This window comes from Myripristis murdjan, chromosome 1, assembly GCF_902150065.1.
Source record: "Myripristis murdjan chromosome 1, fMyrMur1.1, whole genome shotgun sequence".
Taxonomy (NCBI): Eukaryota; Metazoa; Chordata; class Actinopteri; order Holocentriformes; family Holocentridae; genus Myripristis; species Myripristis murdjan.
In genome coordinates this window covers 35,277,403-35,288,607 of record NC_043980.1, presented here as the reverse complement: position 1 = coordinate 35,288,607, position 11,205 = coordinate 35,277,403, and the positions used below count along the sequence as shown (strand labels likewise).

At 40.8% G+C, this 11,205-nt stretch overlaps 2 protein-coding genes across 3 annotated transcripts in view; one reads left to right on the top strand and one right to left on the bottom strand.

Moving 5' to 3' along the window:
* Nucleotides 1-60: 60 nt before the first annotated feature.
* On the bottom strand, nucleotides 61-10,998 carry LOC115361104 (tensin-4-like). Its single transcript, XM_030054435.1, has 13 exons — nucleotides 10,955-10,998; nucleotides 9,350-9,623; nucleotides 7,400-7,742; nucleotides 6,474-6,814; nucleotides 6,253-6,348; nucleotides 5,793-5,924; nucleotides 4,082-4,174; nucleotides 3,236-3,313; nucleotides 2,878-2,937; nucleotides 1,654-1,825; nucleotides 1,427-1,495; nucleotides 1,018-1,047; nucleotides 61-796 (listed from the first exon to the last, which is right to left on the bottom strand). Exons 2-13 carry the CDS (start codon nucleotides 9,597-9,599, stop codon nucleotides 664-666), a joined length of 1,797 nt encoding a protein of 598 aa, XP_029910295.1. The 5' UTR covers nucleotides 9,600-9,623; nucleotides 10,955-10,998; the 3' UTR covers nucleotides 61-663.
* LOC115361177 (zinc finger protein Aiolos-like) overlaps nucleotides 2,478-11,205 on the top strand; it is a 58,654-nt gene continuing 49,926 nt past the window's right edge. Inside the window, exon 1 of one of the 2 annotated variants that reach the window (XM_030054719.1) lies at nucleotides 2,478-2,677. The gene's annotated coding sequence lies outside the window, so the exon portion shown is untranslated. Of the gene's footprint in view, nucleotides 2,688-11,205 lie in introns of both variants that reach the window. The other variant, XM_030054633.1, reaches the window with a different exon arrangement.

The window sequence follows — 11,205 nt, the reverse complement described above, 5'->3', positions numbered from 1 at the left end:
TCTCTCTCTCTCTGTGTGTGTGTGTATATATATATATATATATACACACACACAGAGAGAGAGAGAGAGAGATCACACAGACGTACAAACTACATATCAACATGTTTATTATAGTTTATCAACACCACATTTTTTTAAAAAGTGCATGAATATACAGAATAGAAATGTTACACATAGTGCATTATATTAAATACATTCTGAAGCATACAGCAGGTATAGGTGAACAGTCTCTGCTATGAAATGAAAATAAGTGACATGACAGTAGGATTTCTCTGAGTCTAATAACAGAACTGTCCATGTTTCTTATCAAGGTTTTAGCTCTTAACAGACTTATAGCTCACTCTCCATGTGAATCATTCTACATCAGCAAAGCCAGCTCCCTCGGGTGAATTGGATCGCTATGGTAAGACAAATCAAATGAATTACATCCCATCCTTTACGTTAGGCACTGGCTTCCATCATTTCATAGTTAAACACAAATACGTGGATGCCAGCGTCAAATAATAAGTATTGCATCAACACAGATGTTTGGATTGTAATCTGATGAGCCATTCCACCTGTCCAGTGTAACAACAGCAGTGGTAACAGTCAATGCAGGGCCACAGGAGCCCTTGCTGTCTGAAGTCATTTCAGCCCAGCAGCCTCTCTGGACTGGCTGCATGTCTATGGCTTGGCTCCGGCCGCCCGTATACATTCAATGGCTTTGTCACAAGGCTGGAGGGCGTCATACTCTGCAAAAATGTGGCACACATTCCCCTTGCCAGCCTCTGCACCTTTAGCCACAAAGCCGAACATCCTGTTGGAACAATGACAGATTAGATCTACATCGCTGTTTATTTGCATATATTAATGCACATATAAAATACTTAAAGGAAGCATACAACTTAATAATGTGCAGTGAGTAAATGATCCTGGCGAGCATTGAAAGTACTTCAGCGATCATGCATGAGTCATAAAATGTAAATATATAGTCTAGAGAAGTGCTGATGAGTTAAGGGTTAAAATGTTGTAAAGTACCTTGCTCGGAAACTGGAACCTTTCAGCCACCTGTGAGAGAAATAGAAAACAGGAGGTTCAGTGACTAAAAAGGTGAAATTTGAACGAGGTGAGGCTTCCATATCCTCTGCTTGCACAAATAATTTTTTCTGGGTACAGAGGTTTGGTGCTTTTTTCAAGAGCAAAAAGTGACACCTGCACTGACAAAATTATTACCAGCATGAATGAAAAACTCTCTATGTAATACAAATGTTAGTTATTATGAGCATTATATAAGAATAGTACAATGAGTGAGTTTAACAATGAGTTTCATAAGAACCTTATAAAAGAATGAGTTTTATAACACTAACTAGTACGAATCAGGTGAAATTATTCTTTTCCAAAGTGGATAGGTAGGAATTTTGGATGGAATCCCATCAAAGCTACTCACAGTCGTTTTTCTGGATCTTCACCACCATAGCTCATCAGATTAGCAGGGTAATGACGTCTGAAGAAGAGTCTGGGGGGAAATGGTGAGGATTGTTAGAGGCAAACTCACAAAAATGTGTAAGAACTGAAAAGATGACACTGCAATTAAATAAATCAAGTTTTACTCCTTATAATATTGTGATTCTATGTCAAATCTAAGCAGTAGACTTCCGGACTGGCTTGTCTTACCTTCTGTTAATATCTGTCAGTGTTACACCCTTTGATGACGCCTTCATGTTGACGATGGTGGGTGAGATGGCACTGGGGTCCTTGTTAAGGGTGGCGGTCACTGCCTTCTGCACAGCGCAGGGGCCTGTCAGCATCTCAGTGGGGACAGCATTCAGGTAGACGAAGTTGCAAGCTATAGTTAAGACAGACGTTAAACCAGTTAGCATTGTGGGAAATAGTCAGTGGATGCTCATTGTGCACAAATGATGTTTTGGTCAATGCACTTGTCGCTCCCACACAGATATTTCCCATGAACAGTTTATGTATTTAGAGATGAGCGGGTGTGGTTCAGCCTCCAGTATCTTGGATAGGCCATGTTACAAAAAAACAAGTGCATGTATTTACAGTGTCCAAGACATACTTCAATGGATAACTGTATCATGAGATGTGTGTAATTTGACTGACTGACTGGCTGATTGATTGATTGACTGACTGATTGATTGATTGATTGATTGATTGATTGATTGATTGATTGATTGATTGATTGATTGATTGATTGATTGATTGATTGATTGATTGATTGATCGTTATGAATCCCAAAGTAAGTTAAGGTTAGTTTTGGTTGGGTGAGGACTAACGGGCATCAATAGACCGACAAATGTTACGACCAATCAGAGCACTTGTGGGCGTTTCTCTCTTAGGGCTCGAGTGAGCTCCATAATTAATGAGGCGCGCGGCCTGACAGGTGAGGAGCCTGAATGGAGACGTATTGCAAGAAAACAAGTGAACTGCCACTACTTAACATTATTCAGAAAATATATATATATTTATAAAGTAAAATAAAACAGATTTTCCCAAACGTTTTCACACTCACATGATAAAGACAATGACTGCAGCTCAAGGAAAACAAGACATTTTTTGTGGTCAGGTTTCCTTGCTAGTTGGGGTGAAGACAGCAGTGCGCTAACGTTTGTGGCCTTAAAAACACTGAAGTGGAAAGTGTCTGTGATTTGGAGAGCCTCTGGAACTTTCTACAGGACCTGAGGTGAGCCCAGGTAGGGAGCCACCGAGCCACCACACCTCACTGCCACCTGACGGGCCGTAAATGCTGGGAGCTAACCTTAGCTTTAGCCAGAACAGGTTGTTGTTTAGCTTGAAATACGTTGCGGTGACTGTACCGTAATGTGCATGAGGAGGGAAGAATATGGTTCTTTGATGTAGTTTTAGCTTGTAACTTTATCTCACCGGTTTTATTGTTGTCCACTGATGATGTGTTGTCATTTGCCTTCTCTTCTGTGCACAGCTCTGTGGATAGAGTAAACATGCTTAGGTTTTCATATTCACATCCATACTCTCTCTCTCTCTCTCTGTATGTATGTGATGTTAAACATGCAGTCACACACAGGATAAGAAGTCAGCGGCCTACATATCGGTAACAAATACATTAACATTTTTATACATTGGCACTTAATAAATCAGTACATATACTCTCTGTCTCTCTTTCTCTCTCTCTCTCTCTCTCACACACACACACACACACACACACACACACACACACACACACACACACACACACACAAACAGTCTCACACAAAAAGCTTACCTTTGGTTGGGAGCAGTAATTTGCACGGCAAAGCATAAGCAGTAATGGTGTGTTGGTAGACAAGTGCAGAGAGACTACCTGTGAAGAGGACAAACAACAGGTTGGGTTTAACAATGGTTATCAGAAGCTTATATTGTCTAATACTTTACCACAGTAGTATATGACACATTCTATAATACACCCAGTAGTGTCAATATTAGCCAACAAAATGTTTTTGGACTTTCAGATCATGGTAGGAGTGCCAAAGTGGCTAGTAAAATAGACAAACTTGCCGGCCACTGCCAAAATTTGCAAACATTTGGCTAATGGTTTGAGTCTGTTCCTAAACACCACATTTTCTACGAGTGTTTTGCATATTTTGGGTAGATGTTTTGTATCGGACATAATTTTGCTTTTAAGATCCAGGTTTACTAAGAATAGTACCGATATTAAGACTAGATGTACAATTTTCATTGTATTTATTTTTTTGTAGCCTTAGGCACACTTTCGAACTGAGGGCCAAGCAAAATATTCAAACATCACAAGTTCAGAGCAGCACCTTACACAATCAAATATGTCTCATTCTCACATGTTCAAACAGGCCCTGATAAGAGCGTGGAGGACCAGGATAGAATCAGAGGAATAATGTCTGAGTGTGAGAACACACCCTGTGAGCTCATACCCATTAAGAGGCCTCAAAAAGAACAAGGACCAACCCAGTGCTGCCCACCCACGTCCCAAGAGGTCAGACATAGCTGACTCAACACTGTAGATCAGGATGTGTGCTCATACTCAGCTGTAAGTGAGTTTGAAAGATAATGCATAATTAGATGTGTGATTAGGTAGTTGTTGTAGCCTTGTACTTACCAAAGTATGGTTCAATAGAAGATCCTTTGATGCACACACCTTTGGTTGATGATTCAATAAGAAAGTGCCTGATGAGCTCTGAACTGCCCTCTTCTGTTATGAAAGAAAAAGAAAAGAGGGGCATAACAGTCAGGGAAGGGGCAAAAAAGGACAAATCTGCAAATGAAGCCAGCCTCAAGATTGCTTCATTTCTGTGATTGCCTACAGCACCATAAACAGTTGGTTTTCTTTTGTGTTTACAATGTGTGCATTGCGGGTGGAAAATATGACAGCACTGTCTCCTGCCTCGCCACAGATAGCTGGATGTCCACAGACATGCCCATTCACGTAAGCATGGTTGGGCAAATCCTTTCAGATCTGGTATGTTGGCAGATGTTTGCAGCAGCACTGTGCTATGCTGTGTTCAGGTTGTTGTCTGAGAATGTTGGTAATCGTAGTAGTTGGGGTCAGGGCTGCTGACATGGGTGTTGGAGGGGAGCAGGGCAAATGGTCACTTGTCCTGGGATTGAGAGCTGATTTAAGATTTTATCGGCAAAATGTTTCATGTTAGGACACAGGCTTTCACTGTCATATATGCTGGCTAAGGTTAGCTGGCCTTTTCAGAATTTGTGTGTTTGTTTCTGCTTGTTGTAAAAATTCATGTGCACTTGGAAATTGTATACATATGTGGCCAGCTAGTTCCACAGCATGGACAGTTTGGATTACACACATGTAATTTGTTATGTGTATGGCTCGATTACAGGCCTAAATACAGCTGTGTGGCTCTACATAGTTGTATGGGCATCCATCAACACCAGAAGTCAAACTGTATTTATTTGCCTTGTGTAATATTTGTCTGACAACATATTCTTGGTTGCCTGCCCCACTAGTCTAGTCTGCTCAAATGATTTATCCTTTATCTGACTGCAGATTATTGCTAAAATTCATGGTGCCGGCCACTGATCTATAATGAAAAGTATAATAAAAGGTATAGTGGGGCCATTTCATTGACATTAGGATTAATATAAGTTTTGTGGATGTGTTGTTGGCATAATAAAGCAATTAGAGAGAGATGCTTACAGTGACATGTGTTTCACTATCCTTTGGCCAGTAAGTAAGTAAATTAGTTTGACAGCCCATATAGTAGGTGCTTAAAGTATACTTATTATCAACTAGTACAACATCTACATTTTAAAATTTGTTACACAACCAAATTTCAAAAGATAAGTCATTCTTAAGCACACCAAATATGTTTCTTTCATATAATTTAGTAAAAACAAAACAAACAAACAAACAAACAAAGAAAACAAACAAAATTATTGAAATCTACATTGAATCTAATATGGGTCATTTTTGAGCCAGTCATGGAAGAGTGTAGGTTCCATGTGCTTATGCATTTAAGGGTAAAATGTGTAAGAGAGGGAAGTTCTTTTGTCACACACAAATGTAACACACTTTATATGTGTGTTATGGACAGCAATCTATGCACGGTTGGGACTGGGAATGCGGTCAGCCAGTGTGGGAGGCCTGTGGAGATCATCTTGTCTGGGGTGTGGGAGAGACACGCGGTGGGCTTGATGTGGGTAACCAGTACTCAAGACCATCTGTTGTTAAATGTGTATCTGTACTGACCTAAATATGCTGAGGCTGTTTATGATGATTTAAGTTTCTAAAGGAGTCATAAGGTAGTTTCAAACCCCAAACCATCTTATACTGACAAGTAAAGGGTTACCTGGATGGCTTAAAGGGGAGAAGTTGGAAGAAGTTTGATCCACCTTCATAGCCAGTCCAAAGCTGCCTCGGTAGGACGTGCTGTCTCTCACCACAAAGCTTCCAGGCTCCTTGTCTTTCAGCAGGGCTTCGGCTAGAATTGATGACACATCATATATCAGCTCAGAGACAGTTGCATAAGTATGACCACACCTACTCTACAACACAACCTTTAAAAAAAAAGAAAAAAGTTTAATGTGAATTTCAAATGTAAATTAGTTCTACAGTGACTCACTCTCAGCATACTTAGTGCTGGCATTTTCCAGTTGGATATTGAACAGGTTTCATTAGAAAAGACCCATGGAGCATGGCACCCTTCAATTAATTAGACAAAGGTAGGCTAAAACACGAAAATCACCAAGATTTTTGCAAAGCTGGGTCCCAAATTATTTATGTGACATTTGGTATCATTAGAGCCTCACCCTCTGCTCTGTTGAAATGTGGGCAGAACCAGAGTTTAGAAGTGTCCATGACAAACTTCATTGACGGCTGACTGCCACTGAAATGGGCTTGGAAACCTAAACAGTAAAGAAAAATACAGCATGACAGGTGGTTCAGTTTGCAGACAACAGTCCAATGTTGTGTCTCAATTTCAGCAACAGACATAAGCTGGCCATCTGTACAACCGAACTTCAAGACTCACTCTGCGGAGAAGATGGTTTAGTGCCGGACATCTTGATGGTTTGTGTGAAGGCCATCTCTGGTGTTAAAGTCTTGTGGCCAAGGTGTTTTTCTGGCGCCCCGTTGACCAGCAGCACAGGGATATCCGTCAAGGAACCCGCCAATGAGGCAGGGCTGCTTTGTGATCCTCTGCAGTGGAGCTCCTGGAACTGTCCCACCGGTGAAGGCTTTGTTGGCCAGGGTTTGTCTGGGCTCTGTCTGGTATCAAAGGGCTGTGTTCGGGACCCATCGCTGAAGGGGCCAGGTGTGCGAGTAAGGAGAGACTCTGGAGAATCCGCATCTTCACTGGCCAAGGACAGGCAGCTATGCAAGGGAGAAGATAATAGGTTGCATCAGGCCAGATCAAAACTCCAGCTGTTTCTTGGTGTCTATAAAACATAAGGAAATGCCACTAAATTCTCCATTCAAATATGCCCTTGGATAGTTTAGTTTAGTAAACATTAACTGTGGTTCCCTAATTGCACAAACAAGGGAAGCGTTTGTCTTGACCTCTAATTTGAAACATCTTATTTATGACTCCAAGGAGAATTTTAAAAAGATGGAAAAACAGAGCTCATTGTGGTTTTCTGTGGATGTGGGTACATTTCGGGGTTTATGACTTTAACTGCTCTCATAAAATGTACTTTTCAATGTAAAATCTCCAACATCTCAGGCCACAGTCATTCATAGTCAGAGGAGTAGCTATACAGCTGATATGACACCATACATTCTTGCTTGTAAATTCAGGGAAGAGTTGCAGATGTTCATAAATGTTGATTCAGTTACCCATAACGTAACAGAAAAGGGTCATGTGAACCCTTCAGTGCTAATCCCATTCAATCCCATCTTGTTGTGCAGTCTCGTAGCTTGTTAACTGTTCATTAACGGTTTGAATTGGACTAGTTCTACCTGCCCATGATGTAGCTGGTGTCTGAGCCTGGGGATGTGGAGAGGAGTGAGGTGGTACTGTTCCTGTTGGGGTGCGACAGCCGCAGGGATCCGTGGGAGGTAACGTCATTCCTTGGAGAAAGATTTTGCCGGGGAACACTACCGCAAGGCAGTGGGGGGCGGGAGGATGAAGGAGACTCTGAGAAGACCACGGAGCCATGAGGGCTGTAGCTACGTCCACTGTATACAGGGATGGGGATACTGGGTGACAGGGCTGATGGGACTGAGGAGGGTGAGGAGCAAGGAGCACATCCTCTAGGGACCAGCACACACTTAGAGACATCCTCATCTGAGTTGGAGTCATCTAAAGGTAAAGAGGAAAACATGAGTAAAAACACTGAAAGAGGATGTTGTGGAAATGATCATGTAGTCATTTAAAGATGCAGTGTATAGTTTTAAAGGAAGTCAGAAAAGTAAACAGTGTATAGAATGTATTGTTTGTAAAAAATATATTTTTAAAAAACTTTCATCGGGGGAAAATTAGTCCACAGGTTACTGAAGTTTTATTTACATACATTTTTGCTATTTAAATATTTTGATTTATTATAAAATGAGGTAGAATAATTGAAAGAATTTCATGTATAGTTGCAGGCTCTGCCCGTGTAAACACATCTGTCAGAACGACATGGTGCACCATTAAGAGGATGTGAAACGCCCCCTCACCCCATCCCCCTCTCACAAAAAATAACATCAGCATTCTATTGTCGTGAGATCAGTTCAGTTTGTGGAATTGAAATGTTAGAGAGACGTGTGCCTTTACTTACACACCTACAGGAGCGTAATCTTTTTTCTCCTCTGTGGCTTGGTTCAGGGTTAGCAAGATGGGCTTGGCCTCAGTGTGTAAACACACCAGAGTTATAACTCTCCTGATTAAGACCTTCACATTTCTTCATGTCATGCATGTACTTGCTTGCTCATAGTCCCAACCCAGGCCATTTCTTCTAAATGCCTTGAATGCTGCATTTCTGCTGGTGTGATGATATAAAATCAGCTAGAGGAGTCTCAGCTTGTTCTTGTTCACTGCTGTCTGTAGGCTCTTTCTGCCTCCCTGTATTGAATGGCATTATTGAATGAGTTTAAGCCCTCAGGAAAAGTGTGTAACCTGTGGTCAGTACATGAGCCAGAGGGGTGGCCCAGACATCGGCAACTCATGTTACACAGTGATGACTAATACTTTGGCAGAGAGGGGAACTCTGCCTGTGAGTCTTATTACTGTAAAGTCTGTTACAACAGAAATCACCAACAACACCCACACATTTTCCAACTTTCTTTTAGTGTTCTCACAATGAATCCTTTACATATTTGTACGGCACATAAGCTGATGTAGGTTTTCTTGGTGCTTTAACATTTTATGCATTATAAGAAAATTAACTCTTACATTTACACAGATTTAACATACCACCTTCTTTCCAATATAGTATCAGCTACAAAATGTCCATTTATGTCTATTTATGACATGAATTTTGTTGCACACTGACTGATGTGAACAACAGTGAGTGGTCGGCTGACTTCTCTGTCTTAACCTGAGATGTGCAGCCTGCGCTACTTAGTCTGGGCAGAGCAGCCAAAGTGGTAACCCAATGTGAAATTGTGAATTTCCAAAGCCGCAGGCTGTTTGTACAATGGTTGTTATGTGGCTGACTCTGATTTTAATGTGCTCTCTGCCACACCTGTGAAAATTTACTGAGGAAGCTTGTACAAGGTGCCTGGCCTGTACATTAAACCTTTTAGATGTAGAGGATCTTTCAAATGATTTCCAGGTTTTCGCTATTAAATGAGTAAATTTTAATGCTGTTTGGTATTCTTACCAAAGGCAGCACATTTGAATTGGGTGCACAGAAGGAATGGAATCTCTTTTAGGCAAAGCACCTCATTCACATATTTTACTGTGTGTTTCTTGCTGTGCAATACCTGTTGGGGGGCTGGTGCATGAAGGACTTTTGTTGACCTGGATGGGTTCAAATGTCGGATCCAGTTCTAGGATCAGCTGGTTGAGGTTATCCAGAGAGATGTCAAGGTCAGAGTCACTGGGATCACTGGTGGGCTCAATGAGGCCGTGCCGTTTGTTCAGCGTCTCCTCAGCTGAGTCTACTCGGATACTCTGGCCAACTCTCAGGACATGATTGGGTATCATGGTTGACATGCTTCCAACTATAGGCATCACGTTAGGAGAACTCTCAGTCTTCTGGGAAAACAAAAAGCATGGAAACAATGGTGAGATTGTTGAGGGAGATCGATTACACCGGCTTCACTGGAATAACAAGCTCACTTTTGTTACCTGTGTGCAACAGTGCTAACATAATCTTTTCCCTGATACTCATATGTTCATGGAGAGGGGGATGTGCTTAACTAGTTTGTATTTCACTACGTTTTACATCGTACATAATCTTGTATCTCAAGTTTATTATTATTATTGATTGATTAAAGCAACAAGTTGACTCTGTTTAAAACCCAAAGGAACTGATCATCAGTAGATTTTGTTGAGTGAACTTTTTCAGTGCAATCACACACATTGTTATTGTAAGTGAAACAGGTTCATGTAAAACTCTACGATTTCATCCAAACTCGATGCAGGTATACTGGTATTTATTAGAAATTACTTGAGTGTTATTATTGTTGTGGTCAATAATTGCAGGATGCCAGTTGAGAATGCACATCCAGCATTTAAATAACAAGAACTGAAGTAAATGACAACAAGAGAAAAAATGTCAGTACTGCAACTCAATTTATATTCTTACCATAAGCCTAATATAGTTTTCATTTATTGTCAATAAAGTCATCTTTATAGTCTGCCAGTGTTCAGTGTGTCCAATTATTAGTGGAATTACATTTTAGCACTCTAGATTTTGCCTATACATTAGTCTCAATCCATGAAAAAAAAAGCACAAGAGAATAATGACATTTAGCACGTGGCTTACTTTGATGCTGATATCAGTGGAAAGACAGACAGAGGAAGGGTGTGTAGTGTTGAGGATGATCAGTCTGTACTCTGTCCCCTGCTCCCCTCCTAAGGTGTGGCTCTGAATGAGTCATGGTTGCCATGACTACACTAGTATTTTGTCTAACAACATGCCATGATTTTTTGGAGGAAACTTTAGCATTAGCAGGTGGTCTACAGACAAAATTCAGTTAATTCCATATAAAACTAAGACCGAGAAATAACACTTTCCATTAAAGAACTGAAGTTTAATCTCCTCTTAGCACAGGCCCACAGTTGACTTAAATGCAATTTTTTATGACCTTGCTATGATCTACTTCCATAATAAGCAAGCACACGTTGCACATGTTTTCACATAATAAATAGAAGTTTTATGGACTTTCTTTATATGAATTATGAAAAAATATGCTAAAAAATAAGTTCCTATTGCTGCAGACCCTTGTCAAGCCATGTGCAAAGTTTTGTTTGAATCTACCAATATAGAGACATTGATCTGTACAGTCATATTTTTATACCATGTTGCCTTGTGTATTTACACTCTGTCTTTGGCTGAGATGATGTAGAAAGGGTGATCTTACCTTATTTTCTCTGGTCTTGATCTTTTCTGCAAGCTCTGTCTTGGTTGAAGACTGTTCGCTGATTTGGCTTGACATTTCATCTGTTGAATGCTTTTATTAATGAGTGCCAACCCCTTCCCCCTGGTGAGCCAATCAGCGGCTCGGCACACACATTCCTGCAACTCCAGCGGCATGTCAGATGACGTCATCTTGACAGTGTAATCTTTATAGCTGGAGGGGGTTATTCTTCAGAAAGCAAAACCAAAGAGACT